This window comes from Lagopus leucura, unplaced genomic scaffold (assembly GCF_019238085.1).
Source record: "Lagopus leucura isolate 7727_CA_CO unplaced genomic scaffold, USGS_WTPT01 Super-Scaffold_100014, whole genome shotgun sequence".
Lineage (NCBI taxonomy): Eukaryota > Metazoa > Chordata > Aves > Galliformes > Phasianidae > Lagopus > Lagopus leucura.
The window spans coordinates 16,894,286-16,912,671 of NW_024962268.1; the positions used below are offsets into that span (position 1 = coordinate 16,894,286).

Consider the following 18,386-nt stretch of genomic DNA (forward strand, 5'->3'; position numbering starts at 1 on the left):
GAGAAGGTCAATGCATTCAGTTTCATGGAGCAGATGAAATTAATTTGAGGTACTCAACACATTTCAATTTAGTATTTTGAAATGTTTTAGAAATCTTCTACTACTCTGATGCAAGCTGTCTTCTAGTTAAAATTAACTTTAAATGAAGCCTGTCCCCTTTGAACTTCTTCCATCCTGCTATGGTCTTGGGCAATGAGCTTTAAGTGGTCCTGCTTGGTTAAGGCCATCTCCAGAGATTTCTTACAATGCTGTGAATGTCAGCTATTATACTTCACATGGGACAAAGAGTTTGTATTTCTTCCGTACAACTTGATGGAACCTTTTCTTATTGTTCCTTACTTTCAATTCATTTTCATTTCAATATTCTGACATCTTTTGTATTTTTGTTCTGTTTATTTGTCCTTACTGGAACTTCGTGCCTGCTTTTTTTATACCTTCTCTTTAAGGCCTTGATATTTCAATGTCACCATACCTAAATATATTACTCTCTTGCTAAGCTCTCTTTCTACTGTTACTGTAATGCAGATGATAAATCTCATAGTAACTACCAGTATTCTGGCAGTTCTTTGCTCCTTGGATAGACAAGTAGATTTGCTGTAAACCACAACAATAGAAGTTGTTATTTTTCTGGCTTAATCCAAGCTTATCTGTGGTGTTTCTTCTACCAACTACAGGCTGATTGGCATATGTTGAATTTGACTCTGCGCATATAGTTCACTATCTCTCACACTTTAAGGGAGAAAAAGATGAATGAGGATTTCTAGTTACTTTTTACCTCTTCCTGCTTCAGGATGTAAAGACTTTTTGATGAAGAGCATGCAGTCTCTGAAGCCTGGCTGTCATGATCGATATTCTCATATCTCGGGTGCTGAAACCCTCCCAGATTTTTGGAAGCACATAGCCACTCTGAATTCTTAAAAATCTTTTTCATGTGCAGTTTTCCCAAGAATCTCATGCAGTTTATTTCAGATTTTCAGCATCATGTACTCAATTTACTGAATATCTTATTTGCGTAGGATTAGAGAAGTACAAGTGATGGAGATTTGAAGCAATAATAATTTGCCTTAGGCCCCCAAAGGTCAGAGAAGGAAACAGTAGAACATCTGCTATAGCTTTATAAAGCGTTAGAAAGCAGAAGATTGCCAGGGAAAAGCAGTGAGTAGTATAAGCCAGAATCGGTATTTTCCTAATATAAAAAATGCAAAGTATTTTTAAATAAGAATTAGGTACATTTTAAGTAAGTCTTGGGTAAATTTGAAGCCTTCTTTTGAGCACCTGTACAAACATCTGAAATTAGGTCAACTAAAATTGCTCTGGATGTATTAGTTTAGGCACATGAATTGTTTCCAGAATGATTTACTAACCTTGAGTTTGCCCCTTGGGCTTTTCTCTCGCTTTGGCCAGTGCTCTACCACCTGTGGAATGGGGGCTTTCTGGAGGCAGGTGGAATGCAGCAGCAAGAATGTATCTCATTGTCAGCACACAAAAAAGCCGGATCATGCCAGAAAATGTTATCTCCGCCCATGTGCTAGCTGGAAAACAGGAAATTGGAGCAAGGTAATTTCATTCATGTTTATGTCTTGTCTTCACATTTTTTAAAACTGGAGCATCAAACAGTGGGTTATTTTTCAAGGCTCAAAAGAGGAAAAAAATTACAAAATTTTGTTTGAAGTAATGCTGGTTTAGTATAGGAAAAAAAAATAAGTCTCTCAAACTTTTTTATCATATTTGCAGACAGCGTTGGTGCCATTGGACTAGAGGGCAGATTTGTACAGGGAAGGGTCTGCAGAAAAGGTTATGGTTAAAAAATCTGTGTTATTTTATTGATTTTGTTGACATAGAAGTGATTTGTACGTGAAATATGTGTCTGTGTAGAAAGTCCAGGCAAGGCCTTAAATGACCACACTTAAATCTTCAAAATTGATTTTAAGTGATGCACAGACATAATGTGGTCCTACTTCAAGGAAGGTGTATTTCACCTTCACTTTTTCTTCATAAATGTTGTTGCTCTTGCAACAGGTAGGTGACAGTTATGTCACAGAAAGTGGCTTTAAATCAGATTTAATGATAAAATATGGGAAACAAATGTTTTAGAGCATGAATAAAGAGGATAGTTCGCTACAAAAGACCTTTCTTAGCAGATAACTGTTGTTAGTATCTCTACTTTTCAGCAGTTGAACTATACAGACATAACCACAATTTGATACATTAAAGTGTTTTTTTTATTTGTTTGTTTGCTTCTGCCAGTCAAAATTGTTTTTCTCATTTCTTGTTCCACCTATCTTAAGGCAACTTATCAGAATAAGGTGGCTGCAGTCCACTGTTGGTGTAGTAAATCTGTGTTCCATTCCTCTTATCTAATTCTTCCCCTCCCCTAAAGGAAAAGTGCTTCAAACTAGATCTTACAGTCTGCGCTTAATACCAAATGCAATTTGCAAATGTTCTGGGGGCTTTGTACTCAATTTCTTGCATGGTGACTTCTGTCTATTGTTTCTATTCAGAGGACCAGAAACTTTTGTGAACAAGGACATTAATTCCTCTTCCACCTACTCTTCAATTCCCAGGGGAAGTAGTGAGTTCACTTCCCTTGTTCAACTCAGAAATAATTACTTAGATAAAAGAGAACGGCATTAGTTGTTATAATGCAACATGGTCATAGAGATCAAAGCTGATCTGAGGCTATTCAGTGTCATAGGCAGAACTGGCTTTAATTCTAGATTAAGACAGAATAATTAAATGTGTATTTGTTCCTATCCTTGGAGTAGCAGATTTATTTCTTCCTTAGCAGCAGAAGAGACTTTGCATGGGGTCAGAAGCTGGTGCTGCTACATGAGGCCTGGGAGCAATCTCTGGAGAGACAGGAAGGGCACATCTGCTGACATCTTTTGAAGAAGTGTCCCTTTCTGCTTTTGTTTACAGTGCTCTGCCTACTGTAATGGAGGCTTCAAGACCCGAGACGTTCAGTGCATCGACAGTCGTGAGAAGCAGCTTCTCAGGCCTTTTCATTGCCAATTACTTGGATATAAACCACAACTCACTACTAGTTGCAATACGGAGCCTTGCTTGCAGTGGCGAGTGGAACCTTGGAATGAGGTATTAGTCTTCAAAAGAAACTTTGGCAATGAACAATTAGCTGCCAATTTACAGTGCTAAGTAAACTTCTGCACAAAGAGTGACACAGCTGTTACTGCTTAGAGGTTCTGCTATGTTTTTGTGTGTTAGAGGAAAAATTGTCCCAGACATTATTAAGACTTCCCAGAATCATTCCTAGGATTGCGTGTGATACACAGCTAGAGCTGTAAATTACTGTACCCTGAAACAAAGAAGCAGATGGCCTGGAAGATTAAATGGATTTATTTTAGCTATCCTGCTGGATCACTAAATGGGATTCGTTTAAATGTTTCCCTTTTGCTGCTATTTTAATGTTATGTCTTTGTTGAGTTTGCCTTTACACTTTTTGGGACTGGAATTTTGTGGGAACAGAGGCTGAGGTAAAACAAGAGTAAAATCAGATTTTGAAGCCACTTTGTAATATAAATCTGTACCAACAAATTTTAATAGGCAGCTGGACACATATTTATACCAGCTAAAGCATGTAGTCTTGTTATATCTGACTGTTTGCTCCGGCTAAAAGCAGCTCTAGAGAAAGTGCCATGTGCTGTATTTTTGCTGGTATGGACTTGGTGCTTTCAAATTTTGCTTCCTTACAAATCCCACTTGCACTGAGTGGGAGACCTCATCCTGAGTTTTGCAGTTAACAATGGCTTAATAATAATAGTAGCCAAATGATTACTTAAAATATTTTATAAAAACACTTGTTCAATCCTGGCAGATGTCTTCATGTTGAGGATACTGAGTAGAATTTCCTGGATGCCAGTTCCAATCCTCTATCCACAAAGATACAGTTCCTTGTAGGAGAGCAACAGTGCACTATTCAAAATATGCCTGTCACCTTATTTCACAACAGGCCACAGATCTTCTATGTATTTCAAGGAGGCTCTGTTGCAGACCTAGTGAAAAGAATAAAAATCAGTTCAGAAGTAATAACGGGAAAGGGACACAAAAATGCTTGAAAAACTTGTCTTGTCTTTGCATGACACTTTTTATTGCCATTCTGTACCTAATATATTGTTTGCACTGAGTGAATTTTAATGTCCCTAACTGCCTCATAAAAATGAGGTGTTGCATCTCATGAAGATGTACTATCTTCTATAAATATTGCAGTTTAATCTTACAGGCACATGACTTGCAGAAATTGCTGGTGGTGTTACGTGAGCAATTCTGTGTTGCCACTTCCGTCTTATATTATTTCCATTAATACGTGTCAGGAACAGTTTTCTCCCAAGTGTTTTGGACCAATCGTGGCTCGTTCCCTGTCTATTTCGAAACATACAATGAAATAAATTTCTCTGTGCAAATCTTCTCTTCATAACTGAATTGTAGGATGTGGCATGCAACCTAGCCTCTGCACCTTTCCAAATTAAATGAGTCAGTGATTTGCTTCTTGTTACCTGTGGATCCACATTTCTAACTGAAGAACACTGCTGTCTTTGTGGCCTTTTTCAGGGTTCTTATTCCTTCCTATCTCTCTCCTCACGAGTTTGTGCACCTCTTTTGATAGTGTTCAAGGTCATGTGGTGGTGGCCAGCAAAAATGACACATCTGCTGCCCAAAAGGAGGCAATTGTGACTGGACAAAAAGACCCAATTCCATTGCATCATGTAACAGGCAATCTTGTACTCAGTGGATTAACCAGACATGGGGTTTGGTAGGATTCAGTTTCTTCTTTATTGTATTTGTGTTCACGGGTTGGACAAAGGGCAAAGAGCACAAACAAAACAAAGAGCACAGGGAGTTCCATACAAACATGAGGAAGAACTTTTTGACAGTGCACTGAGAAGACTGCCCGTGGAGGCTGTGGAGTCTCCTGTGAAGGTATTCAATTCAAGACCTGACTGGATGCTTTCCTGCGCAATGTACCATAGGGAGCCTGGTTTAACAGAGGGAGGACTAGATGATATCCAAGCCTTCTGATTCTGTAATTCTGTGAAATTTGGTCATATTTAAACTGTTGATGTTATTTAAACATTTCACCACAGTTAAGGTGAAAAAGAGGACAGGGATCAGACAAACAATTAATTACCTGCTTGTGTTTGAGTGTTGGTACCAGTAGAAAGAATAAATTCTCATAGAATCTTAGAATCTTTAGAATTGGTGGGTTCCTCTGAAGGCCATCTAGTCCAACTCCCCTGCAATGAATAGGGACACCACAGTTGGATCAGTTTGTCCAGGGCCTTATCCAGCCTCACCTTGAAAGTATCTAGAGATGGGGTATCAATCACACTAGGTACATCTTCCAGTGCCTCACCAGCCTCACTGCAACAGACTGTTTCTTTATATCTAAACTAAATCTACCCTCTTTAAGGTTGAAGCCACTTCCTCGTGTCCTGTCTCCACAGGCCCTGCTAAAGAAGCTCTCCTTTAGATAACTGAAAGGCTACCAGATCACCTTGCAGCCTTCCCAAGGCTGAAGAGCCCCAGTTTTCTCTGCTGTCTTTGTAGGAGAAGTTGTTGTAAAACTGGACAAATGGGCTTACAATGGGAGATCTCTTTAGAATAGAACCAAACTTTCCAGATCCAGCCTACCTGGGTTCCTTCAAGTGATTCATGTTTTGGGATTGTTTGTTCTTAGTTCTCTCAAGAAGAATGACTTACCATTAATACTCTTCCCTTGCTCATTTGATATTTTTACTGAAAGACACTGATTAACAAAACATGGTTGTGCTTAATAAAGAGGTAAAATTTCAAGAGAATGACCAGCTATGTGTCAAGAAAACAGGCATTTCTTTATTCTTGATATCTATACCATGCAAATCAAATGCATGCTCTTAGAATTCACATTCTACATTTAAACATTAAGACATACATTTGCAGCACATTTCTTGAAAACAGCATATATATTCATAATTTTCTAAGAATTCATTAATATATGCTAATGTCCCTTCAGGTCTGTGTGGTCTGTACAACCACCTACTTCATCCCCTTTATTTCCTCTTAAACTTCTTCACAGTGGCCTATGGCCAACCTTCAGCAGTTTCTCCTCAATTTGGCAAATTTCCATCACTTGTTATGTCATAACAAGCAAGCTTTGTCTTGATACACTACAATTCAGAACAATTGATATGAAACCCAAGAGAAAATCCTTTCACCTGGTGGATACAAAGAAGCTCTGAGTACACACTATGTAGATAAAAGGCGGCCTGTTGTAGCTTCAGCGTTTGCTGTCTTTTTAGAGGCAAGGAAAACCTGAATTGTCTTTGATGCAAGCCTAGCTGAATCCTTCCAAGTACAGCTAGACTGTTTGATCTGTCTGTGCTTTCAGAGCCTTCCCACTTACTTTAAGGTTTTCGTGTTTGGAAACTGGAAGCAAGGGTGAGCTGGGAACGATATTCCGAAGGAAACTTTATGGCATATCGCAACTGTCTACACAAGCAGAGATTTTAAATTTTGATACATTGCCTCCTATTTTGGATTCTGGAAATCTAATTGATGATGATGGTATATTTGTTTGGAGAACTTTCATGTATCTGGAATAAATGGTTTTAAATATGTGTATATATATATAGAGAGAGAGATACATATATAAACAAACTGGTACATCTAATAAATATTTCAGTTTCCTTAATAAACCTGTTCATACATTAGAAGCATTCCTGTCAGCAGAAGAGAGCAGTGAAACAACATCAAAAACCAGAAACCACAAATAAGAAAATATTGGAGAATCATTTAACACTGAAAAATTCTTGAGGGTTATTTTTGACAGAAAGCCTTCATATGGGTTAACAGTGTGATGTAGTGGCTTCAACTCTGATAAACAGGGAAGTGAAAAAGTTGGGAAATGCATAAAATAAGCAACTGAATACCAAAATTTTACAGCTCCATTAATTCCATGTACTATAATTTACTTAAAAAACATGAATCTAAATTTGCTACATGAGTAACCAAGATCTCTTTCTGTGTGTTTCACACCAGTAATATTGTGTCTTACGCACAGAGGTGTACATTACAAATAGGGTGATTTGCAGCAAAATTAACGAGCCTGTCTTCACCTCTTGCACTTCATTAGCTGGCACTAGCTACATCTATTGAACTGTTTACCTTGCTGGCCACTGCTTATCTGAAGAGGGCAAGAATTAAACATTCATTGGAATTCTCATAAGCTCTGGGGTATATGAAGAATTAAGTAAATTTTCAGAGTAGCAGTGTCACCAGAACAAGCAGGTGGTAGTTGTTTTGTTGTTAGAAATTAAGGGTAACCACAATGTAAGTGTCACCAAAGAAAAAAGCTTCTCATTGAGCTTTTCTGAAATCTTAAGCTTGGTCATTTCTAGACCTAGCGTTATACTTGATGTGGATTATTCATGTTTAAAACAACTCATGAAAAATACACGAATTGTATTTTTCACAGATTAACAAAATTGTCAGTTTGCAGTACTAATTTGGATTACTACTGTCTTTATAGTATTTCCATTTCAGACCATCCTCCTGTGCAGAAAGTATTCCTGTCACCCTGGTTGTACATTCCTAGGTGCTGAATGTGTTCTGTTTCTCTCTCCATTGTATACTGACAAATCTAGCCATATTGATAGGTGTCTAGGTAGAGAATTTAGTACACAAAGTATTTATTGTCCTTATTTCTGAATTGTATGTTTTTTTAGCTTTCCATTTCACTACAGCTCACGTGTTGATATATTACACAACTCCCACTTAGAAATACTTTATAGTGTTAAAATGACTTTTTTTCAGTGCACTGTTTCCTGTGGAGGAGGCATTCAGCAAAGAACCGTGAAGTGCAGGAATATAGAAACCGATGAAACAGAAGATGACAGTATGTGTGTGGATAAGCCCAAGCCATCAGAGCATCAGCAGTGCAATCAGCAAGCGTGCAGAAAGAGTGCAGGTATGATAATGTGCTGGCAGCAGACAGCTTCCCAGTAGCTCTGTGTTTGTTCTGAGGTGTTGGAAAAGCAGGGAGTCTGTGAGCTTGCTGTGAATGCTACATGTACAGTAATTATAGGTTAGTTACTACTCAGCTACACCGTTGCCAGAATCATGCTATATTCTCCGGTCCTTGCCTTGTGTTGCTGTGATGGGGCTTTCTGAGCATGCACCCATGATTTACAGTGCCACAGCTAAATGAATGGGTCTGCCTGCATTGGGGGGTTTTACGTAGTTCACCGGCTGCTTTCAAGGCCTGTAGAAGGAAGTGCCATGAGTACAAACAGATGCTGTTCCTTAAGATAGACAACCTTATAGGCTCTGTAAATTCTAAACAAGGAGTACAAGCAAGCAAAGTGAGAAAGACACTGTAAGAAAAATCTGACTAGCAGTGAACACAGACTCTGCTTTGAATTCAGTGTCCCAGAGAGTGGGACATGTGTGTATCTTCAAAGTGAAGAGACAGAGAGAACAAAACTCCTCCAGATAATTATTGTCCAGAAAAAGAAAAACTGTAGCAGAAGGGGAAAGAAAACACAGACAAGAATCTTTATCCATGTTTATGACAAATACAAAGTGTAGAAAAACCTGAAGCTCCATAGTCTGTGTACTGCAGTGTCCAACAGGTATCCTAAGGGTGAGCACAGCGGCAGCTCAGATGCCTGCTGGAATAGCCTTCATAGACCTTTTTGAGGAGGATTCTTCCCTCTTAGAAAGTCTTTAGTGAGGGTGCAGTCTGATGAAGAGACAAGAGATTGGCTCCTGAGGGTAATGCAGATATGGCATGCAACTGAGGGTGATATATGATTCCCCCTGCTGTTCAAAGATCTTGAGCACATTTTGCCCTAGGGTTGAATTGGTCTGCTTATCTCTTATCCCTCTCATATTTGAAAAGACAGACTCAGATAAATAGTACCCTTGCAGATTAGTTAATAGTTACTTCTGTAAACAGGCCAACGAAGCATAGGAAATATCCTAGTGGGCAGGCCAGTGGTGCATACAGCACCATATTTTGTCTCCCGGAATGACATTAGGAGGTCCCACTTAGGGAAACTACATTTGCTGAGTGCTTCTCTGTGGCTTATTTCCTGGCTTTACCTCCAGCATTCCCAACTGATATAGGAGGACAAATAAAAGCGCACTATCCTGATTCTTTTTGTTTAAATTTATGTAACTTCTTCTGTGAAACTCCTTTTTTGAAACTCTGATACTCTCTGTTCCTACCACCTCTTCTGGCAGCGAGTTCCAGAAGTTTGCAGTCTGTTGTGGAAAGTCATCCTGACTGTTGTAAGCCCCCTTTTACTAGTTTCATTGTGTTTTTTCAGTTCTGGTACTGAGGAGTTTGTTGAAAAAATTCTGCATTCAGCTAATCCACCACCTTTCTGCTTTTGCAGACCTTGACCTTTCTTCAGCTATTGCTTCTCAGATTTTCTAATTCCTAACCAAATCTGATATGTCTCAGTTTATTAAAGAAGAGCTGTCAGCACCATATTACAGATGTTAGCAGTCTCTGGTTTATTTTAGTGCTGCAGAAAGTAGAGTCAAGCTGAACCTGTAGTTGCTTGTGCCTTGTTTATGCTCTTTCTGCCTGCCCTGCATTGCTCTGTAGCACGCTGCAGCTCTTTGGCCTGTCTTAAATACACTCTTTAAAAAATGTAGAGGACCAAAATGTGTACCAGGCATGTAAATCGTTGTTACTGAATCTTTCTGACAGTTCTAAAAAGCAGAAATGATAAAGTGAAAACTATAAACCAACTCTGTCTGCTGCAAAAGTGAAACCCCACTGACCAATAATTAAAAAGCACTTCATTTTCCAAGGCAGAAGGCCATGTGAAATTTGCTATGACCTTTCCATTTGGATATCCTAGACTTTCAGAAGACTCAGGTTAACCAGTAATATGAAGGAGGAGAAAGCTGTCATAAGGCATTTTAAGATTCTTGACATGCAGATGATTTGTCAGCAAAATACAGATTATTCTTCTCTTTTTCTGTACCGTAGGCCTCCCCTGCAGCAAAGATCAACTGTCAGCTCACTTCTGCCAGAGGCTGAGAGGCATTGGCAAGTGCTTGGTGCCTTCAATACAATTGCAGTGCTGCTCCACATGTAACCATCCCCGAATTCGTAACAAAGCAAAATACTGGGATCAGCGAGGCCTCAAACAACATTATGCTAAATCTAGAAGAAAGTCACCTCAGAACCAAGAAAATAACAGCCAAGCTGCTCAGCACTAGCTGCTTTTTAGCTAGTTAATTTCAATAGGGCTTCTGTTTACAAGTTTTATGTGTCTTTGTGTGTTTTTCTGAACCGTCCAACATAAATGAAAATCTGTGATCACAGCTGGGAAAACACATTCCTTAGGGTTACCAGTCCTAATTTACTGCTTCAATTTCTTATCTGTAGAAGTCCAAGATTTGTAACATAATTTGCAATGTGCCATCAGTTAGTACTTAGGCATGCATAGAGGCTATAGACAAGCTTGGAATAAGTCTTTTTAATTAATGTTTTGCTTGCTCTCTTCCATCTTTTTTCCAAAACCAGCTTGAAACAGCAGCACCACCTAACTCGTGAGCCCAATGAAGGATGATGGGGCAGCCAACACAGACTTGCGCTGTGGGCCAGATCACCATGTTCTCACTCACTTTTATATTCTTTTTTATTTTAAACAAATGAGGTGAAGTGGCAGTGTTCCTCTCAATCATTTGCACACTTCAGTTCTTAAAAAATTAAAAGCAGAGTTTTGTTATTACTGATGTGCAGGCCGTACAGCAAAAAAAAAAAAAAAAAAAGTTATTTTTTAAAAGAAAAATTGTTCACTTATTCCTTGACTGAACATCTAAAGGATACCTCAGAAACAGCCTGTCCTGACCAGTTTTCTCCTACTGCAATTGTCTTGTTGTAACCTATAACAACCCATCAAAATTGGAATTTTAAGTTCCCAAATGTGTTTTAAGCAACATTGCTTTCTTCTATGCAAGCAAAGCTTTTTGCATCTCCCATATGAATGTACTGAATATCAGTGTGAATTATTTATCTGAGATAGCAGTACTGTTTAACCCAATAGCTCCTTGAAGAGCATAAAATCACATCCATGTTATTATTACTCACAGAAAATTTTTTCCCCCTTATCTATCAGTAATCATAGCAAAAGGTAACACCTAGAATTAGGAACCTGAGAGCCAGAGTATCTGCATAGCAGGATTCTGGACCTCAACCATTAAGACAGCACTAGCCAAATAGTTCTTTGCTATTGAAGGAAATGGCAGAACAACTGCTAGGGAGGCCAGACTGGATTCTTCAAAGCATATCTGGGCATTTTCAACAGAGGTAGACAGAGCCTAGTAATTAGCTTGAAATTCAGTAGAAGTTGGACACCTTGAGTCTTCATACTCTTCTGAATATCTCAGATTTATTCCCTAACTACCTTTGACGATTTGAGATTGTAATACAGGGAAATGTCTTATCTTATACAATGCAGAGTGAAATACATAGCCATGAACTGAAGTGTCACTGAGCTTACAGAGCTATGACTAGCTAATAGTCCTATTTCTACACAAACCTGTATGGAAGTTAATCAAAACACTTGGGCCTGGCTTTGTTGTATTAACTTAATACAGAAGACCATAAGTCTAATTGCCCTTTTTTGTGGGTTTGTGGCCTTTGGATAAGGGTTCACTTCTTCACTTGAAGTATCTGGGAGTTTAGGATACGCAGCATGGTAAGATTAGATTTACTAATCTCTGCGATGGCAATGTAACCCCAGTTATAGGTGCTGATAAAACTTAAAATCCACTGTTAAAAACATGGTGCTAGTACAATAGACGTGGGGGATGACTTACAGAGGTGCATGTGCGTGCAGGCCTACGGGCACGCACTCTTAAACAATACATATCCATGGTGTTGCTGGCCAATGCCAGGCATATTGTTTTTTCAGTATTACAGGTGCTTGTGTCCTTCTGAGGTCCTGAATTGGCCCATTGAACGATAGAAATCAGGTTGGTTCATGTTGCACAGGACATAAGAATACTGAAGTATGTGGAGTATGGAGGCAGTTGTCTGATGGCCAAACAAAACTGACTGACCGTCATGAGGAATGCATACTGGAGGTCAGCAGAGGGACCACCAGTCATGGGGGCTTATGAGAAGGGAGCTGGCTGCGTGAAGATGGTGCAGGTGGAAGGAAGGATGCCATGGGGTTCAGTTGGGCTTTTCAGTGCTCCTTATAGCCAGTGTGGACAAAAAACAAGTCTGTCTTCATAGTTTTATTCAGGGAGTTGTTACTTCATTTGAAACGAATGAAAGTAAGTCATATCATGAACATTAATGGAAATAATCATTCTACCTGGGATAGCACAGTTGTCACTGTTGTTCAACTTAAAACTGTAGGGAAAAGACTGTGATAATAACATGAACTATTTTAATAGAACAGCGCCCATTGCTGTATTTTACATTGCACTCATCAGCTTAATATCTCCTTTATGCTAACAGCATTTAGTCCTCTCTCATTCATTTAGAAAAATTAATTTCTTATGACATATCTCTTTTTAAGTAAATGTGGATTTATGATCCTAACCCAGATGGTCGCTATTCTTAAAACTGAATGGAGTATCGAGAGCTGAGGCATAATATCATTATATTATCATATTAGCCTGAGACACATCAGCTTCAGCAGGTTGCTCAGGAAAGGTCTGTATTTGGCACATTCACTGCTTGCTCTAACATTTCAAGGTTTAAAAAGCAGACTATGATTACTTGTTTCAAGCTTCAATAAATGGCATCTCTTACATCTGTTGTCCCTGGTGTTTTGTTTCCAGTCCCTGTGATTTTTGTCTAATCATTCTAGATGCATCCTCATCGTTCATGTATTTTGATATTTGATATTCCAACATGAAAAAGATCATTAAAATCAAGAGGGAAAATGTAGCAGGTCACGGTGCTTATTTCCCATGAAATAGATGGCATCTTACTGCCTCAGACCAAGCAGATGCACTTTAGCTCCTTGGTAGCAGATGGATGTAGGCATGCCTGTTGTGGGAAGTATTTGTTTTCATTAGCAATTGTTTACTCATTGTTATTGTATGTTCATTCCACTCCCACCTCTGTATTCTTTCAGTACTCAAGATTTGCTAATATAGCTTATTTGTGCTGCCCAGAAATGTAGTCACACTATTTCAGTTCCTTGACCTGCAGCCCAGGAGCACAGGGATCTCTGTTAAGCATTTCAGCTTGTATAGAGAGCACCATGAGTTTATGCCTCGTTACCCAGCTCCATCCATGCTTCATCCATAGGTTCAGGCTCACAACACCCTGTGGTTGTTGCAGGAAGTTCTGTGTCATGGTTCTGCTTCATGCTTCACAAAGGAGCACTCCAGCCCCTGGAGCAGCATCCTAAGTAGGTGGTCTAAGAGACAGCGATGAAATGAATTGAGAAATGAGTTGGAGTTTCTCCACTTCTTGCAAGGGTTTGTTGAGTGCACCCAGCACTACAGGCTCCACAGTCTTTATACCTGCAGGTGGCAGAAAATAGGAGCTCACACAAAGATGCTGCATGTTTCTGTAATTGATTGATCCCTCCTTTCTCGTAATGGACAAATGCAGATATCTCCTGAATGCCCACAGAATCAAGGCCTGAGACATGTTAGCATAGCGGTATTACAGTGGTCTGTTCCACAGGTGTAGTGGAGGTAGCAATGAGAGCCATGAGGATGAGCAGTAGCTGCTCCACATTCAAAGTGGGCAACCACTGTTATAAGCAGGAATGTCTGGGTTTGGGGAGGAAAACGTGGGAGAAATGACAAGTTGTTAAATACCAAGGCTGCCATCAGATGCCTAATCTAAAGGCAGCTGGGACGGAATTGTTTGCTTCATAGTGTCTGGTATGTTGCTAAGTTTTGGTTCTGGGAGGAACAATGTTGATAATACACCAATGTTTACAGTTGCTGCCAAGCAGTGTACAGAGCCAAGGCCATTCATAGCAAAGGGCCCAAGGAGCTGGGAGGGGACAGAATCAGGACATCTGACTTCAACTGGCCAAAGGGATATTCCATACCATATGACATCATGAAGAAGGAGTACTGAAGGTGGTGGTAATTCATCTCTCTTCCACTACCAGTGGGCTAGCTGGGCATTGATTGGTGGGTGGTGAGCAATCGATTATGCATCACTTATGATGTGCTGTTGTATATATGTGTGTATGTGTATTTGTCATAATCATTATCCTCCTCCTTTTCTCTATCTTACTAAGTATATTTATTTCTACCCACTAGTTCCACTTTGTTTTTCTGGGTTCTCTCCCCTGTTGCATGGGAAAGTGGGGGAGTGAGTGAACAATTTTGTGGTCCTCAACCACCTGCTGGATTAAACCACTGCAGACAACTCAAAACTAAAATTTTTCTAGGTTCTTGAGGACTTCTGCTGATTCACTGTTATCTTTATGAGCCATTAGTTGCAATTTTTGCTAAATAAAAGACTTGGGACAGAAGAAAAACAGTTATTGGATTGGGAGATTTGGAGAAGGCAGTCTTTTGCTGCTTCTTTGCTGTTACCTCTATCCAGTCACATGCAGCTGAAAAGATGGTCCTTAGCAGCTCCCTGCCCTCAGCTAGATTCACTGAACCAAATACTTCCAAACAAATACTTCCCACAACAGGCATGCCTACATCCATCTGCTACCAAGGAGCTAAAGCGCATCTGCTTGGTCTCAGGCAGTAAGATTAACTTCAGTTGAGTTAACTTCAGTTTGACTCTTTGATGAGTAAAATAGGCCTATACCAAAGCCTGGCTTGTGAGAAGAAGCTGTCTGATTTCACTCTTGATTTACAAGGGAAGAATAATATAGTGCCCAAGGCATAGAGTCAAAGACAGTTAAAAACCGTTTCCCTCAATGTGCATTACCTGCATAGCATGCACCTCTGGATCACACACCTGGTAAATTAGCCAGGGGAATGCTTTATCCCTAAACCCCACTGCAGTCTGTACATCAAACTGCTTGCAAGTGCCAGAATGAAAGAGCATCTGTAGTGTCTAAGCACGATTACATAAACACATGGTAGAAATATTGCTCCAGTTTCACAGGCAGCTGAACCTCCAACATCCCTCTGCCACCAGCAGAGCTCTACTCCTCAGTCCAAGCTGCTTGGGCAATCCCACCCCTCTTCCAGCACTGTCTGTGAGCCGATAGGGCTCATGGACTCACCAGAAAACTCACCACAATTTTGTGTCTTACTCTCTTATTGTTGTAATGATTTATTTGGGTCTGTGCAGAAAACACAGACTTTGCACTGCACTGCACTGCCTGCTGCTGTGTCTGCTCAGGGTATCAAGTCTGCCAGTGAGAAGCCAGCCTGCCTGAGCTCCATTGCAGAGGTGATCAGGATTGACCAGGTGCAGGGAAAGAGGGGGCACAGCCTTGAGATTGCAGAGGAGCTGCTTCTGGAAAGGACCTCATTGAAAAGAGGTACAGAGGAAAAATTTCTTGGAGAAAATTTCACGGCATGTTTCGCATGGAATAATTCACTATTATAACTGCATTCAATATTATAACTGCATAACGCTATGCAGTTCCTGTGCAAAATGGTGTTAGATAAAGGTTTTCTCTGCAGTAAATTTCTTCATCTTCTTTGGTTTTGGCTCTCGGTTTGATGTTTTGTGGCACCAAAGGCTATAAGAAGCAGGGAAAAATACTGGGAAAAGTATATTTGTGTCAGATCCCCATACTAAATACCACAGTGAAAAAACCAGAGATGGACTCAGCTGACATTCACTGGCAATTACTAAGAGTTGGAGGCTATAAACTAAAACATAAAAGATAAATCTAAGCTAGTTTGTGCAATTCGAATGTTGGTGTCTTCAGGCTAGCAAATCAAAACTGAATAGCGGAGGAATATAACTATTTCTAAATAAGTAATGAATTCAGCCTGTTAGATATGCTAAAATAGAGCGACCATAGCATCTGAAGTCCATCAATTCCTCTTTGGAAGTCACTGCTTGTGCTATCAGGTGCATCTAAATCTTCAGAACTATAACTCTTGCAAATTCTGCCTTTTGGCTTAGTTGCATTAAAAATACAGATGTACCTTTTCTAATATGACTTTGGGCTTTGCTGTGGAAAAGATGTCAGCTCTGAAGGGGACCCACTTTTCCTGTCTCAGATCTGTTATGCAGTTGTTGAAAAGAAATTAATACACTGCCTCTGAGAAAATAACAGGTTTTTTCATCCCAGCTTGTTTGCTCAGTCCACAGCACATCAGTTTTGACGTTCAATATTGATCTTATGGCTCTTATGTGAAGTTCTTTGTGGAAGAGTATACGGTACATGAACACATCCCATGGATGGTGATGGTGATGCGCAGGACTTAAAAGCCCATTATCTGTCTTCTTCCCCCATAGTGAATCTGAACAATGAATTGCTCCTGAAAGTATCACTCAAGCAAGGGTAATGCCAGGGTAATTAAGCAAGTGTCAGATTAAACTCTGACCAGGAGTACAGAAAGTTTCAAGCAATAACCATTGTATCAAAAAAAAAAAAAAAAAAAGATGGATGAGCACAGCCCATACATCTCCTATCCTTGGAGGTTTTTGCAGCAATACACTATTACTTAAATAATCTAGGATAGAGGGAAGTTACTGTAAATGGTCACAGTATGTGGATTTCATGCAGCCGTTTGGATGGACATGCAGACACGTGCACCCGGAAGGACAATGGTTAATGTCTGCTGGGGAGCAATGGAGCATGGGAGCGATTCCAGTATCCTCAGTTTGTGAGGATGGGTGATGCATGTTGGGCATGGGTAATGGTTCATGTGAGAACCTGACGAGGTTCAACACAGCAAAGTGCAGAGTTTTGCACTTGGGCTGGGGGAATCCCAGGTATCTATACAGACTGGAAGGAGCGGTCCTTGAGAGCAGCCCTGTGGAGAGGGACGTGGGGATCTTGATAGATGAAAAACTGAACATGAGCCAGCAGTGTGCCCTTGCAGCTCAGAAAGCAAATGGTATCTGGGCTCCATCAGAAGAGGGGTGGCCAGCAGGGACAGGGAGGTGATTGCCCCCCTCTACTCTGCTCTTGTGAGGCCCCATCTGGAACGCTGCATCCAAGTGTGGAGCCCCCAGTACAAGAAAGACAGAGAGCTGTTGGAGAGGGTCCAGAGGAGAGCCACAAAGATGATCAGGGGACTGGAGCACCTCCCCTACGAAGACAGGCTGAGGGAGCTGGGCTTGTTCAGCCTGGAGAAAAGAAGGCTGCAGGGTGACCTCATTGCAGCCTTTCAGTACCTGAAGGGAGCCTGCAAACAGGAGGGGAATCAACTCTTTGAAAGGGTAGATAACAGCAGGACAAGGGGAAATGGTTTTAAGTTGAGGGAGGGAAGATTGAGGTTGGATGTCAGGGGAAGTTCTTTACAGAGAGAGTGGTGAGGTACTGGAACAGGCTGCCCAGAGAGGTTACGGATGCCCCATCCGTGGAGGTGTGCAAAGCCAGGTTGGATGGGGCCCTGGGCAGCCTGGTCTAATACTAAATGTGGAGGTTGTTGGCCCTGCATGTGGCAGAAGGGTTGGAGATTCGTGATCCTTGAGGTCCCTTCCAACCCTGGCCATTGTGTGATTCTGTAATTTCAAATAAATGCAATAAGCCTGTTTAAGCCTTTCCTAAGGGCCAAGAGATGTTACGTGCAAGCAGAGTGCTGGGTGTGTTTCTCCACTGTGCAGCTGTTGGGAGTGTTCAAGCCATATGGTATGGAGCTGGGTGCAGTGCCTTCCCACCCTTAAAGATCCTCTTGGATTTGAGTAAATGTTATCAGCTAGCAAAAAGAGAACATGTTCTTTGTGTAGAGGCTGGACGAAGCTGAGAACAAGAGGAGGCTGCAAGGTCAAGCTGGTTCCTTGCGAATCAGAAGGGAGTTCCGGGCAGATCGAGATCATTGTACACGACTGTGTCAGAGCATGGCTTTGCTGCAGCAGTGGTCCTTGGGATGTGAGCAGGTACCCACTGTCGCCTTGCAATGCTACAGCTGTGTTCCTGCTTGCGAGACTGCCTGGGCAAAGAGCACCATTGTATGGCAGTGCTGGAATTAGAGGAGATTCCCACTGGGAATGCTGTCCAGCTGCAATGCTGGCAAACGTGGCACTAATGGAAAACTGCCATTAAGAAAATTCCAGTTTGAGAGAAGCTGATTCCTCTTGTGACCTATCAGAAAGAAAGTTTTATTATAAATCCATAAGGACTGCTTATGAATGGGATTGCAGTGAATTTTCTAACTCCCCATGCTCTTATTTACACAGATGGCAGGCACAGGGAGACCGTGTTTTCTGTCTATTCTTCTGTATCTGTTATCTGTTTCATACAATAGCTGAACTAATGAAGCTTGAGATTAAATTACCTCTTATCCACTGT

At 40.7% G+C, this 18,386-nt stretch overlaps 1 protein-coding gene across 1 annotated transcript in view; it reads left to right on the forward strand.

Annotated features, from left to right (window-relative positions):
• Positions 1 to 12,780, forward strand: part of ADAMTS12 (ADAM metallopeptidase with thrombospondin type 1 motif 12) — a 187,078-nt gene extending 174,298 nt beyond the window's left edge. The window contains exons 20-23 of the mRNA XM_042875418.1: positions 1,405 to 1,557; positions 2,920 to 3,093; positions 7,807 to 7,960; positions 9,998 to 12,780. Of these exons, the coding sequence (XP_042731352.1) occupies positions 1,405 to 1,557; positions 2,920 to 3,093; positions 7,807 to 7,960; positions 9,998 to 10,230 (714 nt within the window). The 3' untranslated portion in view covers positions 10,231 to 12,780. The remainder of the gene's footprint in view (positions 1 to 1,404; positions 1,558 to 2,919; positions 3,094 to 7,806; positions 7,961 to 9,997) is intronic.
• The last annotated feature ends 5,606 nt before the right edge of the window (positions 12,781 to 18,386 follow it).